This window comes from Aphelocoma coerulescens, chromosome 1 (assembly GCF_041296385.1).
Source record: "Aphelocoma coerulescens isolate FSJ_1873_10779 chromosome 1, UR_Acoe_1.0, whole genome shotgun sequence".
Classification (NCBI taxonomy): domain Eukaryota; kingdom Metazoa; phylum Chordata; class Aves; order Passeriformes; family Corvidae; genus Aphelocoma; species Aphelocoma coerulescens.
In genome coordinates this window covers 64170711-64193239 of record NC_091013.1, presented here as the reverse complement: position 1 = coordinate 64193239, position 22529 = coordinate 64170711, and the positions used below count along the sequence as shown (strand labels likewise).

Sequence of the window (22529 nt, the reverse complement as noted above, 5' to 3'; positions counted from 1 at the left end):
GAGGCTGGGAGCCCTGGGCACCAGCCTGGAGCAAATTGCCACGTGGCACCTGTGTACAGATGAGGTGCTGCTGTGAAAAGCAGGTGCTTCAAAGCACCGTGAGCACAGCCTTGCTGCTTGGTTGAATGGCAGATTGTGTGTCATGCTGTCTGTACTCCAGGCTCATTGGGATATTTAATTGGTGTGCAGACATTCCTAACTAGGGGGTTCTGTGCTCCAAGCAGGTGTTCTTTTCTGCATGGCAGAGCCTCTGGTGGGAAGGCTCCATTCAGCCTGCTGTGAGGAAGTGTCAGCTCAAAGGCTCTGGAGTTGTGGGATTTTGTTTGTTTCTTCAGTGAGCTGCAAGAGAAATGTTCGTTCTGTACTCACTGCACTTCCCAAAAATGCATTGCTGCCTTCAGTTTCTCAGGGAAGAGGACAATTCTTGCTGCTGTGCAGCATCAAGTCTGTCAGATGCACCAGGGAGGGTGTGGCAGGGAAGGACTGCAGCAGTGACAAGTGGTTGTCGCAGCTGCGCTGCTTTGGTAGCTGCCTGCTGTGGCGTGCCTGGTAAATGCACTTGTCCACAGTCCATGGCACAGCTCTGTGTTGGGAAGGAAGTCAGCGTATTTCCTCTTTATGTAATTCCTCCCCTTCTGGCCCATCTTCATCTAAAGCAGCTGTTTCCTTCCTGGGCCTGAAAAGCTGAAGTGATTTGGAAAGGAAACTTCATACATCAGACAACAGCTTTGGCATTATTAAATTGATAAAATCCCCCATGGTAACAAATTACCCTGGTGCTGCTTCGAACACAGCCCGAACTGAAGGACAGCTTTAAAACTTAGCCCCGCCTTGTTTTAAAACATAGGCTTATCAGGCCTGCATCTCCCATTCCTGGAAAGATACTTTCAGTGGCTTTGGGAAGGATCCAAATAGCATTTCCCCTGAGCCTCATGGAGTAGGTTAAGCAGCTGGGTGAAAACCTTTCTTCTGCTGGCTCGGGCTGCTCAGCTTCTCAGGCTGCTCCTGCACTTGCTATGAGCTGGATGCTGATTTGTGGGTGGCCCCCACGTACTTCCTTGCTGGGGAAGGAAGGCTGATTTGCTTACAAAGAGAAGAACCTGCCTTTTTAGTTTCATACCTCTGTGGCTAAAGGAGTGATGCCTTGAGGCTGAAGGAAGCAGCTGCTGTGCTGGGCACGTGTCCCATGGTCCCCTTGACCTTTTGCCCTCCCACCCCACTGTTCACCCTCAATGTCTTCTTTTTGTCTTACAGTTTTGCTACCCCATCTACAAATCCACAAAAAAGCCCCGAACACTTTCCATGGGCCAGTGACTGATGTTAATGTCTGAATGCTGCTACAGCAGTGTTTTGCTCCTTGGCCATCTGCTTTGAGGAGAAAGGGTGCAGACCTGGGGGTGTTCATGTGGAGGGAACATCTCGTGTGCTGCAAGAGACACTGGTGACCCCACTGCTCCTCTGGGGGCAAAGCCCACTTAGCTTTGCCCACTGAACATGGGCGGGAGGTGAATGCCAGAGCCCAAGTGGATGATGGTCCTGGAGCCTTGTGCAGCCCTCAGCTTTGGCACAAGGAGGGAGAACCCGCAAAGGGAAAATTCTAAATGAAAGTCTGTAGGAAACACAGTTGGGTTTGATTGGTGTTGGGGGCTTTTCTTGTGAATTTATTTTTTAACTCAGTTTAGCTCACGGCCAGGAGCCAATTACAGTAAGCTTAGGACATGGTTGTTGTCCAACAAGTAAAGTGAGACTAATTTTTTTTTTTTTAAAAGTGGAAAAAAATTTAAAAGCTGCACTTTGCTTTCTTCCCTAAGCAAGTCTCTGGCTGTTGAGCTGGCACAGGCCAGCCCACTGCAATCCTGGCAGTGTTCTCAGTGACAGCTGTTCAGGGAGGATGCTTTCATTAAAGAGCAATAGTATCTGCCTCAAGATACCCTCTGCTTTCTCACACTCTGCTGCTCGCTTGGAGCAGATAGGATGCCCCCCTCCGCTCCTGTGAGCCTCCATCTGTGCTTCTCCATAGCCACTTCCCTGGGGTGTCGCTGCCACTGCAAGCTGGGATGTTTTGCTCCGGACCAGAAAACCTCTGTGTCACTGCAGCCTGCAGTGAGAGAGCAGCAGTTAAACACCGTGCTCATTAGCTCAGGGATAAACGTCTTGGTAGGAGGAAAAAACCCTAGCCAAGCCTGGAAGTTTTTGCCCTAAACAGTACAAAATCCACTCCCAAGAGCACAGTCTTGCTTGTCCGCAGTCCCTGTGCCTTGGCTGCCTTTTGGTTGAAGCTGCAGATGGAAGCTGTTGTGTAAAGATCACAGCCAAGTTCCTGTGTCCGGGGCTGGTGGCTTGAGGGAGCATTTTTGGGTGCCAGCAAATGCCGGCAACTCTGCACGTGTGTTCTGCAGGAGTGGGTGGGATGTTGCTGAGCATGCACGTGGCTGCTGGGCATTTCGATCCACTAGAGCTGCATTCATCACCTTCCCCTTCAGGCAGAAAGGAGCCAAACACCCTTGGAGACCTTTTGAAGACCATTTTGGTTGTGTGATGCCAGTGTGGCAGCAGCTGGACACAGTGATAAAAATGCTGAACCATTGTTTCTCTGCAGCCCACCCTTTATCCTGGGAGCTAACAGCTGGTATTCACTTCCCCATCTGTGTGACCAGCAGCAGCAGGAAGGAAACACGGCTGGCATTTCAGAGAGCAAACCTCTTTCTTTCTATCCTCAGCAAGATGCAGGTGTGCTGGCACAAAGCAGTCCAGCTGTTGTTTTTATAATAGGGAATGTCCATGAACGTAGATGTCCAGAAAGTTTTTTAAAGATTAGCTTCCCACATTCTTTGTAACAGAGAGTCGAGAAATGGCCACGTAAAGCTGGCTGCTCCCGCCCTCCTCACAATGGATGTTCAGCTAACAAAACCCCACTATTGCTACTGGAATAGCCTGGTTCAAGGGCTGAGCTTTATCTGCTCTAGCTACAGCTGTGTCTGCGCCCGAGCCGGGCGCTCTCGGCCCCTCCCGTGGCAGCAGGGAGGGATGATTTCGCTGCCCCTACAGCTGTGTGGTTGCTGCGGCCATAGAACTGGCTGCAGCTGCCGGTGCTTCCTCGGGCTGCCCACAAAAAGGTGTTTCAGGGAGTCAGCTCTGCCCTTCACCCACCGGCGGCAGGTGCCCCAGCCCGCCAGCCACCCCCGGCAACGCGTGCTGTCCTGGTCCCTCTGTGTCCTGGTTTTCAGCCGTGCTCGTTTCTGAGTTAATTTCTTCTCGGTAGCTGGTACAGTGCTGTGTCTTGAATTCGGAATCCGAGCGGTGTTGATAACACACTGATGTTTTGGTTTTCTGCTATGGCGTGTTTACCCTAGGTCAAGGACGTTTTTCCACTGTCTCATGCTCTGCCAGGGAAGAGGGACACGAAACTGGGAGGGAGCACAGCTGGGACAGGTGACCCGGGCTTACCAGGGTTATTCCACACCACAGAATGCCATGCCCAGTATATAAACAGGGAGGGACTTACCCATAAGGGGGGCCGACCTGGCTTCAGGAAGGGGGGGGGGTCTAGCATCAGTCAGAGGATGGTGAGGGTGGTGGTATTGGCCACCACTTGTTTTTCTGTTTTTATTAGAATTTTTATATTTTTTTACCGTTACTACTATATTTTACTAATTTTCAGTTATTAAACTGTTCTTTCTCAACATACAAGTTTTACTTTGATTCTCCTCCCCATTTCCCTGGGGTGGGGGGAAAGAGAAGGAGATTGAGTGAATGGGGGGATCTCTAAAGGGGTGGCTGTCACCTTGTGTCTGCTCAGGTCCATGCTGGTACTGCCTGAGCTTCCTGAGTATGAGATTTCCAACGATTCACACTGGTCATTTGGGAGAAGCAATGCTGGAGAGTGGATCGCTTTTAATCTCATTTCATGGCATTTAGCACACAGAAACTTCCTCTGAAGCCTGTGGGACCCACTCACCAAGCAGTGTTTTGACCACTAATATTCAAGAACATTTGCCTGAGCAGAGTTCAGCAGTGAGTAGAGACAGCAGCACATGGGAAGACTGGCAGGGAATCATTGTTCATCACTGCTGTGAGTCCAGAGTTTAAATTAATCCAAATGTGGGGGCCAGCCTCCTTCTTCCTCTCTCCTGGCAGATGGCAATCCTGCCAACAGCACTTGCGTAAGGGCCTCGTGCAGAACAAGCGCAGCAGAGCTGGAGAGGTTTTGCTGGTTATTAAGTGATAGATCCAAAAGAGGTTCTTCCAAATGCTCAGTCATTACAGCCTTGCATGAATTTAGCCTAGTCCTGCAGTGCCCTGGGTCACTGCAGAAGGGAGAATATGGGCCCCATAGCAGTGTGTTTATCCTGCTGCTTCTGTCTCTAGGATGGTTTGTACTGCAAGATCCCATGGCTTGGCTGCAGGCTGGATGATGACCTGCCAAGGGCACCTAAAAACTTCTGTCTTTACCATGTGCTCCCACGAGGCAGAAGCCAGCAGAGCACTTGAATGCACAGCACAGGTCCTGCTACCAGCACAGGAGAGCATCTTTCATGCTCTAGATCAGCATCTCTGTGGGCTCATTATTCACTGCTCTCATGCCACTTGGATTTTGTGGCAGCTTTTGAGGCTAGAATTCCAATTGCACCCTAACATGCTAGAAAGCCTCCAAAATCACGTAGGAAGCAGGTGAAAAAGTACTTCACAAGCTGCCTGGCTTCTGGACTCTCCACTGGTTACCTTTTCTTAGTTTACTCTGATACAGCATTTCCTAGTTCCATTTTCAAAATGGTATTTCCTCACTGTCCTGCTCCTCATTTTTTAAACTAGTGTTATTCCACAGAAGACTGCAAGCAAACCAGTACACCTTGGCATTCTTCAACCTTTCTGCTTGCTTGCTGGTTGAAAACTCCATTGCTTGATTACTTCTAGCACTCTACACATTTTTAATGATCCCCATAAAAAAAGCAGCCCTTTGTAAAGACCATAAACCCCATAAAAATGGAGTGCTCTGCACATTTTCCATTACTCCTGAGTAGAGGTTATTTACCCTGTCCAAAGGCACTCTGCAGATCAATAGAACACCTCCTTTACTTAGATGTTCAGGCATTTCATGCTGACTATGTCCCTCTGACATAATCAGACAAACTGTGAAGCAGCTCACATTAAACCAGAAATACAAGGAGATCCAAAACTTTCCTGCTAAACTAATCCTGCTGGGGATCCCACTCAAAGGAACCATTTCCCTCTGAAATGGCACAGTCATTTTCACCTGTGGTAAGGAATTACACCACTATTCAATCAGGATTGCATGGCATCCGCCTGCATGGTTTTAGAGGACCATGTGAGGACCAACACAAGGGAGAAACTGACCTACACTTGCGGGGTGCTTCAGCTGCTGAAAGAGGACACGGATCCCACAGAAGAGCCCAGCTCATGAAAGGCAAGAGCTCTCATCCTACACGGCTCTGAACACAAGTGCACAGAGGACTCGAGCAGCACGAGGACAGCAGGGTGAGCAGGCCCTGGCTACTGCCTGGGAGCACATCGTGTTCCACAGCAAGACACAAAGGCTGACTTCCTGCATTCCTCTCAGCACCCTCAGAGGGCTCCTGCAGCCATCTGCAAGCTGGGTCTGCTCGTAGAGCCTGAGGAGACACGAGTCAGCAGCAGTATTTATGAAAGCACACACATCACCCTGCCCCCAGAATGGGATCTGCTCTTCAAAACTCAGCAGTCCATCTCCTGGGAACTGGACACTTCATGCCACAGGATGCTGAGCAGCAGCCCGAAGTGTAGCTGTAGAGAGGTACCTACAGAAATAACTCTAGAAAAAAAATTGAGCAAAATTGTGTGACTTATGTATAAGAGTTGTTTCACAAACCTCTGGAAACAATTTGACCACTCCCCAAGCTGTTCATTGCTTCCAAGTGGACCAATAATGGAATGTTTGCTGCTCACAGCAGACCTCCTGTTTCATTAGGGTGAGCAGAAATGATGCACACACCTGAAGGACATGAGGGAATGTGAAAGCTGAACTATCAAACCTCACCTTTTGCTTCATTTACAGGTACACTAATGAGGTTTTCCCACTCTGTGTTCTTTGCTGTTTCTTTAACATAAAATGAATATAATTAAATTTGAAAATACAATTAAATAGTCACCTTCCTGCTCCCTCCTAAAAAGGATGTTGAAGGGACAACCCTTGCATGTGTGCATTTCAAAAATGGGGGAACAGAGACACCGATACATTTAGCAATCTTTCCCAAATCACAGAGGAACCCAGTGGCAAAGCCAGCAATAGAATCATGCTTTGAAAAAACACTTCAGACCAATGTCACCTAAATCACAACATCTTCAGTCAATAATGTAGAACATTGTGTGGTACAAATTAAAATAATGCTTTTATTGATATGCTTAAACAAAACTTAGTTATCAGCAGACAAACCAAACAAAAGATAAAACTATTCCTTGCTGTACCTAACAGACATTTCATTTTTTTCTTAGTAATCACATGGAGGGGACTGACATCTTCCCACTGAATTTATGGATTTTTAACTGCATTAGTTTGTTCCCAGGGAGTCTAAGGATCGTGACGATCACCATGGTTGTGGCTGATTTTCCTAAAGCCTGATCCCAAGAGGAGCATCATGTCCGTTCCATCCAAACACTGCACAAAGGGTTGTGCACCTTTACAGACTTCCAGATGAAGACCTGAGAGATCCCAACAGAACTGAGGGTATAAACCTGGTTATACTGGAATGCAAACCCACAAAGTTATGGGTTCCTCTAAGATACATTTTCCATCAAAGTTACCAAGGCTTGGAAAAGCCACAAAGCTACCAAGAAAAAGTGAGAGAAGAACTCAAAAGATTTCTAATAAAGATAAATCTAATACAAGTTTATTCTATAAACTTTTCCAGTCAAAAGACAAAGCATATTTAGAAACATACAAGAAATATTCCTTGGGGAAAAAAGCTACAGAAAATTACAAAGTATCAGCTGCTTTAATTTATCTTTATCCTTGCAGAATTGCACTGTGCTCAGTCCTGTCTGTAAACACCACAGTTCCCTCAGTGCAATTACTCTTATTTCATCAATGTTTTTATTAATCACTTTTTTCTTCTCCTTGGTAATGTCTGTATTCTGGCTTCAGCTCCCATGTGTTTTTGTGGGTCCCCTTCACATTGTAGATGCCTATTTCTCTCAAAATTTCTTTCAAGTATATCTGAAAGAAAGCAAAAATTCAAATTTAACAGGCAGGCAAATGCCACAGTTCCTACACACCTGCTCAATCACATGGACTCAGTTCCTAGGGGGCAGACAGCCCCGCTGGCTGATGGGTGCTAACTGGTGTGGGAAGGACTCTGGGATAGACTTCAACCCTCAGGCACCAGCAGGGATTAGGGCAAGCCCCAGGGATGCAGCAGGGAGCACCCGAGCCCTAGGGGTGATGAGAAGCAAGTATGGTGAGATGGATGCTCCAGGGGCTGCTGAAATGAAGTTACCAGCACCTCTTGGGAAGTATTATCTCACACATCTTCCTCCTGCTGGAATTCCTACAGTTGAGCTAAAAGCTCTTGACCTTTCTTCTTGCTTGGGCTGGGATTATCTTGAAACTCCTTGTCTTATTCAGACTTTGCCAAAGCCTCAAGCTGTTGGTTTTCATGCCATTTTCCAAAGCTTTAAGCTTTTATTATGGCCTCATTTTTAGAGGAGCGCTGAGTATGTGTCTGAGAATTTTCTAATACATTAAAATATTAAGGCTTGGAAGAGAAAAATAAAAACCAAAACAAGTAGAGCTATTATACCAGTAGTATAATCTTTGACAAAACACAACTCACTGATATTCCCCTCCTTCACTCTTTATAATAAACACCAGTAATTTTCTTAAGAGTCACAAGAGCCTGCTTTTTGTTTAATTATTAATTGGGACTGATATGAGTGGATTGTCATGGCAACCACCGATCACAGTTTAAGAATCCCCACATTAAATTCATAATTGCTTTAGTTTGAGCAATTTAATCCTATTGGAGTGCTTATATTGAACTGGAGTTGTTGGAAAGCTTGTATTTTCTTCATCTACAGTTCCACTAAGTGCAAATATCAACATACTCTAAGCCATTAAAACCAGCAAATACGTGTTGAAGACACAGGAAAATAAGAAAGGTTGATTGCCTAAGGCCTCTTCCCTACACTTGTTCCCCCTTTGCTAAGTGGAAAGCTAGGAAATGCATAAACAAAAAGTATGTTCTCAGTCAGTAAAAGAAGTCTCTTTTAGAGAAATTTATCCTTACTCTCCCTCTCAGCTACACATCAAAATTATACAAAGCAGTCCAACAGGTATGAAAGGTGACCATCACAGATGTGTATCTGAACCAGTTCCTTAGGGTGTTTCCTTTCAGCTGAGCAGCTGGGCACAGGAGCAGGGAGTTCCCTGTGCAGGGATGGCTCCTCAGCCTTGGGCGGCGCTGGATGCAAAGCCCAGCAGGTGGCAGCAGGAGATCACCGACATCCTCTCGCAAACCTCGTCTGTTGCAGAGATGCCGTCATCGTTTCCGTCAGGTACCCGGGACACACGTCCGCCACCACAGCGATGCACCACGCACCGTGTAAAAGGTGCTGGGAGCAGCTGAGAAAGCCATTCCTGCATGGCTGTGTGTAGATGTGCACACCTGCATATCCACTGCCTGGTTTGCACGCAAGGCAGTGCCACCGACAGACACTTCAAAGCATGGCAGAGTGGGTGGGAGAAACACCTGGCTGCAAGGTTGAATTCTGCTCTAGACCACATGGACAGAGAAATGGAAAAAATCCCCCATAACTGCACTCGGTGCCACGAGGTATATTCATGTGCAGCTCCTGGGCTGGCAGATCTAGTCTGTACCTGGGAAGCTGGGTCACAAGGTGTGATGCTGCTGCTGAGCTCAGGCAGAGTGGAACCACTGTGGCTGAACTGTCCACAGCACCCACCCAAACCCACCCACCCAGCTATACGATGGCTATTTTAAATTTCAGTTACTTGTCAGACCTAATTACCCAGGCAGTTCTGCTTCTCTCAGGGCAAAACTTCCAAGAGCATAATGAAATGGAACAAAACTAACCCAAACAGAATAGCAAGGCAAGGTCTGTGCCACAGGTAAGGGCATTTCAAGCTGGAACCGTGAACTGCAGCAGCTGAGGATTTGCAACATATCCCATTTTCCCCCTCTCTGCTGTGGGGGGCAACCAGGCAGCAGAGGTGTTAGGGAGGGCAGCTGAGACCATTAACCCCAAAACATCACTGTGTGTGCACAGACAACACCGAACTGCTGGAGTTTTTAGACAGTTATGAATCACGGATAATCCCACTGTGCTGTACTGTACCTGAGAGAAAGTGGCTTGAAGAGATGAGTTCAAGGGATGTTATGATTTTTCCTGCAGGATCAATTCTCCTTCTAGAAACCAGGACTTCTCACCTGCACCAGGCTGGCCCATATATCGTGAAGCATAGTGCTCTGATAGCATACCATGGAGAGGAACACCACACTACTCCCAGTGATGCCACATACTGAATTTTAGAGTCTGGTGATTGCTAATCAGGGGGCCACAATTTTTTCTCAGAGAGGGATCCAGTATGTTTATGTACATATAATTCTAGCACAGAAGCTCATCTGTAGGTGATCTGTTTGTATATTTAAAGCATCCTCTGCTGTGTTCCACCTTCCCTCATGATTTTTTCCATAAAAAAATGAAGTGTTATGGAATTCTAGGATAAAAATTTCTGAGAAGTTAACTTACCAGCTCTGAAAATCCTTCTGAAACTTTGAGGGGGAAATAAACCCCTCAACTGTATTTAGGATAACCATTACTTAAAACTAAAATAGAAGAAAAAATGCAAACAATCTACTCAATTTTTTAAAAATACAGTTCATCTTAGACCACTGGTTCCATACTGGTTCCATTCTTCACAAATATTTGGTTGCTTACAGAGAGTTGTATTATGTTCACAGCCATGAAGCCCAAGTCTAGAATTACTCCAATGTTTCCAGGGACCATTCAGTACTTTCATCTGGGTAGGTGGCAAAAGATTTGCCTACTACTGCAAATTGTTATTTCATTAGAATGAAAAACAAATAAACCCAGGTTTCCCTAATACAGCAGTAATTTACATTCAGAAAAGACTTGTTTTGTGATTTCATGACACAAATAAAGATGGCAGCAATTTCTTGTGTAACATGCAACATATTCTGTAGCAAGGGTTTAATTTACTGTTTACATTTACCATTACGTAAGAAAAATACCTTTATTTATTTGTAATTTCAAGTTCTCCAGTGGCTTAAGTGGGAGTTGTGGGTGACTACTGCAAGCTGATGTCATGGTAGATGAGATAAATCTGTACAGACTTGCATTCAAAGTGATCGGGGTAGTGACTGCCACACTTCTCTTACTAAAAAAAAAACCACCTAAAATTTTCTTGCCACTTCCTCCGTATCTTCCCCCTATTCCTTCTTCCTCCTTCTCAGCTCCCATGACCCACACACCTTCTCTGCCACAGAGATAAGGAGCTGACTCATGAGATAAATGAATGGAAGACACGAATATGTTACTCAACTTTCAAGTTTCTTTCAAGGCACTAGAACACAGTGAACCTACATGGATTTGAATTGGGTAACATCTTTGTGCAGCTTCTAACCAAACAGATTGTTCACTTATACAAATGCTCTGACACTGATACACTTAATTCTAAATGTGAAGTGAGCAAAACTAGTAAGCATCTTCATTTTCCCCCCCTTTTTTACAGTATTTTTTCCATAATCCAGCTGTTACTGTTCTTTCTTCTGCCTTAGCTCTAACAATTTATGACTTGTTGCTCCTTTAGACTCAAACATAATTAAGTCCCCTTAAGTCTTCTGAAATCTGCAGCTGGGTTGAGGACAGATATTGAAGTTGGCAGTGAAAAACATCAAAAACACCAAAGGTCTTTCACATGTCCCTGTCTCCCTTCCACTCTTGCCAGGTCTGCTCAAGGAAAGCTTCAACAGGGAAAGAAGGGAAAGAACTGGAAAGTTATGGTTCATACATGAGGAGGCTGACAGCCACTGCAAGGTAACAAAATCATCACATATGCAGATGTCTTGGTGCTTTTTTTGTTTGTGTATCAAAACACTGTTTAAAAGAAAACCCCAAATAAACCCTAAATATCAACCACCTAAACTCTTAACCTAAAAATTATCCTATTTACAAAGGAAATTCAGTGATTTTGAAGGCATTGACACAATGCCTGAACTCCTAACATGGATAATCCCTGTATTTAATACTAACTACATGGAATATAGGAAAAGAGTTACCCCTGTTGCTGTGCCAAAATAAAGTTCAGAAGCTGAGGGAAAGGCCAACCACACACTTACACAAGCTCTCTACTGCCAAGAGAACTAGGCTTCAGTGAGGACAGAAGTAGCAGGGGAGACAGGAGAGCATTGCAGAATTTGGTTCCTAGTATTAAAGCAAACCTAAATAAAAGAGACCATTTAGGTTATTTAAACCATCTCTGTCAGGAAAAAGCACACTCACGGCAATGTTCAGTATCCCACCTTGTCCTACAATGCTCAACTTAAAACATGGTGATTTCAGTTTGTTGTAAAACATATTCAGAGAGGAGTTTCTAAGGCATATAATATATACTAAACTATTTTTTGGATATGTAAAATACACACAGTAGTAACAACTGAAAATGGTTGTATTTACAAGACTTCCAGTACATACCACAGGCTGTTTGGTTATGTCCACCAGGTCTTTAATGTTGTAATACTGATGTTTCTCAAAGGCTGAAAAAAGCATGTCCAACACTTGCTGTTTATCAGCTCGAGCTCGTTTCCCATCTTCCTTCTTCTTCTTCTCATATTCAATCTGTTACAAAACATGTTTTAAAGACATTCATATGTAATGCTGTATAATTCTCAGTGCTGAATATTAAGCCACGAAAAACCCTCTTCTATTTAATAAAACACTGTTCAATGACTCAGTGCTTTTTCATCTGGAAAATTTTCTTTTGAACATTCAAATGTTCTTTTATGAACATAAACTAAGCACTCTGTCCTCAGCACAATAACCTTCTCAGATGTGTGTGTCTGCTTTAAGCAGAAAAAAAAAAGCAGAAACAGAGCCTGCAGGTACCCAAACCTGAAAGGAGAATTAATAATAGTACAGGAACCCAAACTGAGATGGTATTCTCACTCTACCTCTGTTGATACCAGCTTCTGAGGTACAATGACAAATGTCTAACAACCTCCAAATTGCCATGCTCAGGAAAATCCACAGGCCAGCATGGCTACATCCACAATCATAACTAGCACCTCCCCAAAGGATGCTCCCAATGGCCTTTGGACACTGCTTCATTTTCTCCAGAAACAGCACTCAAGGCATCAACTCCATAAATATACAACCAATCTTCAAAGACACACTTTGAGGATGTGGATGGTTTCCCTTCAGGAGAAACCAAAGTAGCATACATGAAGTTACACTAGTCCCAAAAACCCAAACCTTCTAAGCAGTCAGAGGCTTCTTGTTTCCACACATCATCCTACTTCAAACTGTACATTAAAAGTTACTTAACCACTACAATCTGCACCCGATGACTATATATTTTTGCAGAAACTTTTATCACCTCCAAAAATACTTCCTCTGATTCATCATCAGAAGCAAGATTTGCACAGACCAGCACACCCCAAACAAACCCCAATTCCCACAGAGCACCAACCACAACACCTGCCAGCATATCACCCCATCCACCCCCAATACCACCCTCGAACAGAAGACCATCCAGCTCCTTGGAACCAACAAAAGTGATCCAGAAGGTAATATAAGTCATGTAATCATCAAGTGCTTTCAGGCAAACTGCGTGGGTGAATCCACAGCGGCACAATGTACAGCAGAAAAGATGCATGTGACCAATAAGGGACACGTGCCTGGCTGTAAGTGGGATAATTCTGTATGGTAGCTGTTCTGCTTCTGATGGCTCAAACCTGACCCTCAAAAGGAAGACCTTCAGATAAAAAGCCTAGAAATGAAAATGCACAGTTCTACTGGATACTAAAGATCTTATTTTTAAGAAGAAAGATCGGTTTTATGGCATAATTTATTTCTTCCCATCTATCCTTGCCAGCTAACTGCCTCCTACTCTTGGAGTGAAAATATCCTGTCTCTTGGTAGCTGTCCCAAAGTGGCTAAAGACTATTACCACCTTTGCCATAGCTCCCAGGTCTCCAGCCAGCCAACTACTTCTTTCAAATTCTGAAATGGATGTACATCATTAAACTGGATGCAGAGCAATTGTTCCCAACCTGTAGCTTGAAGTCTCTTGCTTCTGCTTTAAAGCTACAAAGGGCGTGCACAACCAAATACTTGCCTGCTTTTCTAACTCCATGTAGTGTTATAAAAGCTACAATCTCACCACACAAAGCCATCACACAATTGATTTTTACCCACTAACACAGTTTAGCGTAATTATTTAAGTCTTTAGCCACTGCATTTAAAGAAGAACAAATCTTCAAAACAGTAAAAGCTTTGCAACATAGCAAACTGTAACATCAAGCAAACCAGCTTGACAGTACATCATCTTGGTTGCCATGATCTACAGCAGAACTGCTGCACCACAGACATGAGAGTAGGAACATACGACACTGGCCTTCCTATAAACAACAGCATGTCCAAAACATCTGCTTCTTCTGCAAGTCCAACAGACAATTATTATAAAAATTCCATGGGAATATTCTAATATTCTTAATTAATTAATATATAAAATCAATTCACATAGAAAACTGAATATCAAACCCACCCTTTATTGGAAAGTTATTTGCAGCTGGTATCCCAGTTGCCCACTCTCTAATTAGCAACACTCCAGAATTTCCCTCTAACTTCAGCAACAGCTTCCAGTGTTGTCTAAAAACAGAGCACATTGTGAAGTGCTAAAAACAAGAAAAAGCCTGGTGTCTTCTGTTGTTGATTTCTTCTTTTTGGTCTTGTGAATACACTGCTCATAGCAAGTTACAATGCAGCCTTTCACTTTTTTTCCCTCCTATTTTCTTTGCAAACAGGATCTTTTATGTAGTAGGCATAAAGCACTTTTTAATAGTAATAGAATGTAATAGAATGCACCTACACTGTAAACTAATTGGATTTCTTTAAAGTTGTGTGGTTTTTTAATTTAAAAAGCATTCAAATACTCCTTGATTTCAAGGAAGGACCATTTTAGAACAAGCTGTTTAGCATAGAAGTTGTGAGTTTATCCCCGGAAGACTTTATACTGAGATCAGTTTCTCTTTGTTTACCTTCCCAGGATGCTGCTAAGCTTGCTGAAAAGCTTCCAAAAATGCCTTCTTGAAGGTATCATTAATACTGAAGCTGATATAACTGCTTTGGTAGACAGCTAGCACAGAAGTGATAGAGAAGTGAGAATAAATCCAAAGGGTCATCTGAAGATGCTTGAAAGTACTCTTAAAGGTTTTCTTGTCTCCTGAAGCATGGGTACCAGCCTCTACAGTATAGGACAGTGGGAAGAGAGGACCACAAAGAAACCACTGAAAGAAGCCTCTGAAGGGGCTGAACCAGAACCAGAACCACTGAAATATTTTTCTGCTGTATTATGAAAAATAATTAAGTCACAGAAAGGTTCTAGCTGCAAGAATATTAATCTTGCAACTTTGTAAACACATTTAATATTTACAGATATAATGGAGGTCCCTTTCCCAGAGAAGAAAAGCTTAAGTTACAATCTTAGCATACATTGTAATGGAATTGCAATTTCTTCTAATAAAAATGTAGGTTTAATATAATTTCTTGCAAAAATAACCTAATCAGTTTCCCAGTCCTTGAGTTCAAACAAGCTATTGCTATTTCCCATCCACATGTAATTTATTTCCCTCCTCCTTCCTGTTGTATGTTCATTTATAAGTACATGGAGAAGCTACACTTAAGCCCCATTTTATATTCTTTCCTTTAAGAAATGTTAAACCTTTCTGTCTTATTTAGTAGATACTCATTCTTCTCTCAGAAACTGCCCACATGATGACCAAATGTATTAGCATATATGATAGTTTGTACATTATTATTTCTTTCTTGTGAAAATCCTGTCTTCAACACAGCAGCCATATGATTACATGCAATGCAGCAGGTTCTAAGAAACCAGTTGCTGCTTGAAAACAGCAGAAAAATTCAACATGGACTTTTTCTCCCAGTAATATATCCTTTCAGCCATCTAACCTGAACCTTAATAAAATACTTATTCCAGAACTAAAGAAGGAGAATACCAGCAGCATCATAAAACAATATACTCATACAAAATTGCATCTGCATAGCAGGATACATCAGTATGATTGTTTTGGTTAAACATCATTCCCTCAGCTGCAATAGTTATATTGGTATGACCATCGATGTATAGAGCAGACTTTGAACAGTAACTACTACAAAACAGTCCCATGAGAGAGAAACTATTGTTTCTGGTTCTGTGGCAATAGACTGACTTTCATAATAATGCTTAAATATCATCCAGTATATTGTCACTTGTTTTATGTAAATAAAATCTTAATAAAAAGTGTGAAAGTTTAAATGACTAACACAGTGATTCATTTTCAGTATGACTTAATGTTCCTCACATTCAGCAGTAATAGCAATTCTATATGCATATGCACAAACTACTCAAAGAGGATCTTTAAGGAAAAGGACATTATAGTTTACATGTACATCAACTGATCTGGAACAGCAGTGTGGGTGTAATATTGACAGTGCCAATGATGCCAATAACATGTACTGTGAAGGTATAAAACTGAGAAAAATTATCAGCTGTTATCATTTTCCACTTGTTGCCAGTTCCTCCAAAGGACTGGAAACTAATGATTCTTTTCAAGTCCTTTACCCTCCTGCAGATGGTAAGTTATTTGGCTCAAAAGACTGCTTCCACATCTCATAGCACAAAGTCAGAACTGCCTTTCATCCACAAATGTCAAAATTACATAAAAAAAAAAGATTAGAGGAAGAATGTAAAAAAGCCATTAAAAAGGGTTGGGTGAAGGTGGTCTGCCCTCCATCAGATAACACAAGACACTTAACAGTTGGCAGACCTTAGCCCCAAGGGTGATATTGGTCTTGAGACAGAAAGAAGATCCCCAGAAGATAAAATCAAGGAGAAAGCAGATGACATAGAGCATTTCCAAAGACACTGGCCAACTGTGAGCGAAAGAGCTGCTGGACAGCAGCAGAGCAGTCCTGGAGTCCTAAGCCCAATTCCTCCTGAAGAAAAGGAGGGAAAATACTAAAAGCTACTTACATTATATTGATGATTAGCCACTGGTTTATAGTTCGTGGTTACAGCTTTGTCCAGCTGCTGTGATAACCTTACAGGTTTAGAAGATTCTTCTATCTGTAATCTACAAAAAAGAAAACAAGAACAAAAAGTTCAAACACACTTGAAGTGAATTCCAAAAATCTGCAAGTATGAACCAGCTGTTACCAAAGGCCAGCTGCAAACAATCCACAAGGCAGAACAGATGCACTCTTCTGGATTAAGTTCTTCCTACTCATTTTTGCTTAAGGACACTAAACTATTAGGGTGCTATATGCTACAGAAGATACTGAAATGCTGAAAATCAAGCTACTGTGAAGAGAAGATACTAAAAACAAAGCCTGAACACAAATTTCACTGCAAAAGCCTAATGCTCAGGTTGAAAAAAAGCCGTTGCTCTTAAAAAAGATCAAACCCCACCCAAATGAACCCAGAATCTCACAGTTTACTCAGCTGAGGGATGAAAAAGCTTTTTGTCCACCTCTGCTGACCCCATGACCTCCTCTTAGATATTCAAATGTAAAAACATAAAATTCCATGACCTTTCTTTTGGCATTACAGTACAGTAAGAGATTACAAGTAACAGTTTTAAGAGCACTTTTAAAGATGTGAAGACAGAAAAATCCACCCAGCTTCAAATCCATGTGCAATCAAGACTCTGTCACACAGACAACAAGTGACCTTCAGTTCTCTTTGGGAAAGACTCTGAGAAGGTCAGAGGTTGAGGACATCTTGTCAAGCTCATCCCTATGTAATTTAAAGCTTCTGTATGATGACGTAGAGAGAGTGTTCCATTTACTTCAGATTTAGCACTCAAGAATTTCTACTTGAAATGAAGATGCAAGAAACCAAGCTCTAGAAAAGCACAGGACAATGACCCTTCAGACAAAATGGATTTATGGCACATACAATTAATTATGCTGTTAAATATGTTAATTATCAGTGAAGCTGTTTTGTTTCCAAAGGGATATCTCATAGGCAGAGGAGTCAATTTCCACTAAACACAGTACAACACAGCCCAATAAACATACAGTGATGCTTGCATCTTTCCAAACAAAAATTAACATGGTGACATTAATGCAAATAGTAACTGCATGTTTACTAGTGTAAAACATAAAAATGGTAAACTGGCAGTTCTTTAAAAACAACTGTAAATGTTTGAGATCACTGATTTATTTTTGTAAAGATATCATGTATGACCAAAAAGATAAAGTTTAAATTCAGCATGTTTCTGATTTAACACCTGAACAACCTAAATAAATTACATTTGAAGGAAGTATTAAATTAAGAAATAAATTCTCTAGTTGTAGCAACTGGAAGGAAAGCAAATCATCCTTCATAGCTGGTATTGCTGGACAGTAGGTGGGGGCAGTTTTTTCTCATACATAGACATAAACTTGTTTCCTCTTGAATCTTTGCAGACTTGTCATTTGTTCTGCAGTTTTAACCACTCTTAAGCAACCACTGCCTCATATTCTACATTTTTATATCAATGCTGCCTTCTGTCCAAATCTAGCATGTTTCTTTCTTAGCTTGAAGGAAAATCAATTGGAAGGGAAATGAACAGTGAACATTTTTTGCTTATCACAGGAGTTTATCTTTTGGCCTTCAACCTAATTAAATGACTTTAAAGATTTTCTTGATCTGGTTACCAAAGGTCTTCTAAACTCACATTTCACAAAGAGGCATAGGCCAAAACTAAATCACTATCTTTTCTACAAATCTTTTTCTCTACTTCTCCATTGCCTAATCTTTTTCTTTTTGGTCTCAATAACTTTTAAAATTTTTGAATAGTTTGGCTTTAATTTTTACATAGTTTGGCTTTAATTATTTTTTTTCCAGTTCATAGTGTTTCCTATTGGTTTGATCTGGGGAATTTTCCAGTCCTCCCTCTCCTGTATTCTAGCTATTTTTCATCTCACTTCTCCCCCCATTTTTCCTTTACATAAAGGAGATTTCCTGCTCAACCTGTTTACTGATACTGCTCCTGCTTATGAGACAGGGGCTCCTTGAGACGACCTGGGAATTCTTGTCACTCTCTTCCCCTCCAAGGCCACTGCACCAACTTCGTGTGCACCAGATTTAGTTACTTGATTTGCAATGCTGTTCCAGAGTCCTTCTCACTACAGCTACAGCACAGAGGCATAACAATACTTAAATACATCAGATGGTGTCATGTTTTCAGGCAGTGCCAGGCATTCAGCAGTGGCATTTCTTCATGATTAATCCTCCTTCCACTGGGCTTTATATTCATTACTCTTTACAACATAAATTTACAATATCCTTCATTTCTTCAGGTAAACAGCCAAAGAACATTAGCTCTTCAATGATGAATTGTCAGTCTTGGACTTCAGACACCACTCATGTTCAAGGTCTCTGCCTGGTCTAGCATTCTAAAATTACAATAGAGGAAATTTCAACCCCATTCAGTGCAGCTTCCTTTAATTAATTCCTCTTTGGACAAAAGTACACCAGCAATTTATTTCTTAACATTTTTCACTCACCATGCAGGATATGCATTTCAGCTCTTTTATGTCAACCTGCCAATTTCCAAACCAGTAAAAAACCAAATGTGTAAGACAGCTAATACACTTCTCAGAGGCCTCCCTCCAAAGGTTGATGGCAGTGAAGTTACATTTAACAAGTAAAGTTCTCCAGCACAAAATCTTGAAAGCAAAGAAAAACTTACTGCCTGCTTAGGAAACAGAATGGAAGATTACCAAGTGAATTGGAAAGGGACTATCTAAGTTTGTTTGTGAAATGGCAGAAGACTTCAGAAAGACCTATACATACCAAATAACAAATCCATCAGCTACAAATGTATCTCTCTGAAATTTCAGAGGTATTTGTGTTGTACTTTGAGATTTCTTGGCAAAGGTTTCCAAATTACAACCACAGATCTCACAGATCTCAGATGGTCTTTAGAAAACTGGCTTTACAGTAAAATGTTAACTTTTTTTTTGTTTCTACTGCTGTAGTGAGAGCTAAAAATACACTACATCCCTGATACTACTTTTTAGTGCAAATAATTACAGCAATGGCCACATGCCAATATGGAAATTTATATGGGAAGCATGGTGACTCAGGAGGCAAACCTTTTTATTAATAGCATTTATTCTACACATGCATCTTGCTCTTCTCCCTAATGGCTGCCCTTCTCATTTATTTTTCTGCAGCTTTCATGATTACACAGAGAATGACAGAGCCTCAGGTTACCTTCCTTCCACCGGGCTTCCATGTGGAATATTGTCACAAAATCCTATGTGGAACAACAGCTGCTGCACATCTGGAGTTGGCCTCCCAAAACCACATGAATAAAGAGACTTACAAACACGGCATAAACACCAAATTAGCAAATGGTTCACGTGGGTATGAAGCACTGAAGTTTCCTTAGTGCATTACAAAGGGTAAAGACAAACAGCCCATAATCATTTTGTCCAGATGATTTGTTGGTATTTGCAGGGAAAATACAGCATTTGGGTTTTTTTCAACGTCTGTCATATTCAGAAAGCAGTATGTCTGGGGGAATATAATTGACTTTTTAATTTTGCAGGGCTGGTGTCTGAAAAAATTTGATGAAATATATAAATTTATACATTCCAGTAATTATACACTCAAAAACACATAACAAAAGCAATAAACTGGGCATTATTAAACTAGCCTTTTAGATTGATGTTTGAACATGTTACAGATATAATTACTTTTAAGTGTTCATTTCTTAAAAAGAATTTAAAAAGCAGTATTAACCAAGAATGTCAGGCAGTGTTTTATGCAGAGTTTTATCAGAGTGGACCTGCTGAATCTTAATTGAAACTGCTGGTAGGAATAAAGAAAAAAATCAATAGATATTCTGAGCCACTGGTGATACTGATTTAAAGGAGAAGTGGTTTTTACCTACTACTCTTTATTATGATTTGCAGGAATTAGAAGACTTAAGTTATGGCTCAGAACCATACACAACTCTCCAAAAATTAAATTTTCCACTGAACTCTTGTTGAAATAGCTAGAGCCACAATTCATGCTAATATCTGGCCTAAAAAAATAAAGAGAGAATGCAGATATTTTTTCCCCAAAACTGCCAGTGAATTAGCAACAGAGCAGCCACCAGCCTGCACACTGTGGTTTTCTCTTCCACCCCCAAGATCAAATATAGCTCTTCTGCCTTGAAATACAGCAAGCAACCAGCACGGCATTGAATTCATCATGGTCGTTTCCCAGCAAAACACATTTCATACCACAGCTTTGATTTGACATTGTGCTTACAGTTGAATAAGGGGAAAAAACCATTCAAACAGACTGGAAATAATTCCATAGGACTTGTCAACATGTAGCAAGCTCATACAGGGAGACAGATAAAGACAGTATGTACATTCCTAGGAAGAGATGTTCATTGTTTTTTAAACACATGTAATTTTCAGCAATAAAAAATAAACCAAAGACCTTTAGAACTGATAATCTACTGTGATTAATCTCTTGTCACAAAACAAATGTTTCAAAGATTTGAAGCAAGTATTAATCAGAAACACTGCTAGGGCTTGAATTCTTTGCATTTCTAAAGAAATTATTTTACAGATGAGAGAGGAAAGTTTCAATTCCTTTTTGTGCCTGGCTATATGTACACAGTGCACCAGTAAGTAAAGAGTCAGCCTTACTGTCAGTCAACAGTAACAGCCTTACTGTTGCAAAAAAGGAAAAGTTGGGTTGCTTCTCTCTCTGCAGTATCATCCAGCAGAGATGCACTGGAAGAGAGCAGGCCCACTGCCCAAAGCTTTGGCAGGGAAGAAACACAAATTCTCCATCTCTGCACAGTTTTGTAGCTTTTTTCTGACTGCTCACAGAAGTTCCCAGTCAAATACTAGGGAACTGAAAGCCAAGGACTAATGGTCTCATAGTTCCTTACTCAGTAATTCTGTACTAAAACCAGTTTCATGATAACTGGTATCGGTCACAAAGTTTTTTCTTTGCTTCCTTATTTTGCTAAGTATCCCAAACATGACAGAAGTAGGTACATCCTGAAAAAATCTCATCGAAAACAAACTAATAAAATAAATGTAACAATATAGCCTCCCACCTACTCCTCTTGTGTTCATTTGGACTTCTGCACCTTGCTGAGGTTCAGGTAGCATCTCTTTTGACTTTTCTTCCAAGCAAGAATATCAGTAATATAAGAAGCAAGCAGATGATCAAAAAGAGATTAACATTCTTATAAGCTACTGAAATTTTAAAAGTTTTTGTAATTCTGTGAGAACTAAGGGAATTCAGCACCCTGTGGTGCACATCCTGCTAAAACAACTCGATGGCAGTGCTCAAGCACAAACAACATAGGATATTACCAGAATGGCCACACCAGTAAAAACACACACTATCTAATAATAAAAATGACAATCTGTTGCTACACAAAACAATCTGTCATATATTCTCAAAGATAAGAACAACATGCAAATTCTGCACGTTTTGTTTCATTGCAAGGCGCCCTACTGTCTCACGTTCCATGGAGGCGGATGACAGCCTCCATTGCACGGATGAATCCACTGTTCTTCACTCAGTGTTACTCCAGCACAGTCAAAGCAAAGTGAGTCTGTCCCCATTTATAAAGACTAGACAGGCAGACAGAGAAGAGCATGAGCTGCATGGAAATGGCATTAAGAAGTGCATTTGCTGGCGTTAAATAACAAAATGTTTCAGATTATTAATACAGAATATGATTTATAACTATTTTTAAGTCCTGAAACCCTGGCATTTCAAGAAAAGTGCTGCAATTATTATGTGTTCAGATATTAGATTTTTCTGAAGTTGACATCTTCAACTATATATGCTGAAGGATAAGCAATGAATCATATGAATATATGATAATTTCATGTCTAATACTCAGACAGGCACCACAGCCGCAACTGAAGACTCCAATTCTACATATCTTCCCCCAGTACAGAACATCAGATGATACAAATGGCAGTTCAACAATAAGTAACAATTTCCTATGCATTTTATTTTCTGGATTGACAAAAAGTGAATAATTGATTAAAACCAATCCAAGTTTTCCTGAGTTTAGTATTGCAAATGACTAAAACCTTCTGGGCTAAGCTTGTGAGAACAAATAATGTAAAGATAAAATAGGACCTATTTTAGCATTCTAGGAGTGATATAATTGAATTATTTTCTCTATTTATTTGATGCACAACTTTAAACATGTTAAGTGAAGCCCTAACGCAATTAGCATGTAGAAAATTTT

The 22529-nt window shown here is 41.4% G+C and overlaps 1 protein-coding gene across 1 annotated transcript in view; it reads right to left on the bottom strand.

Annotated features, from left to right (window-relative positions):
* Positions 1-6388: 6388 nt before the first annotated feature.
* The window catches only part of GTF2F2 (general transcription factor IIF subunit 2), an 81513-nt gene continuing 65372 nt past the window's right edge, over positions 6389-22529 (bottom strand). The window contains exons 7-9 of the mRNA XM_069010284.1: positions 16286-16385; positions 11728-11871; positions 6389-7210 (exon numbers count right to left, since the gene is read on the bottom strand). Coding sequence (XP_068866385.1) covers positions 7091-7210; positions 11728-11871; positions 16286-16385 — 364 coding nt within the window. The 3' untranslated portion in view covers positions 6389-7090. The remainder of the gene's footprint in view (positions 7211-11727; positions 11872-16285; positions 16386-22529) is intronic.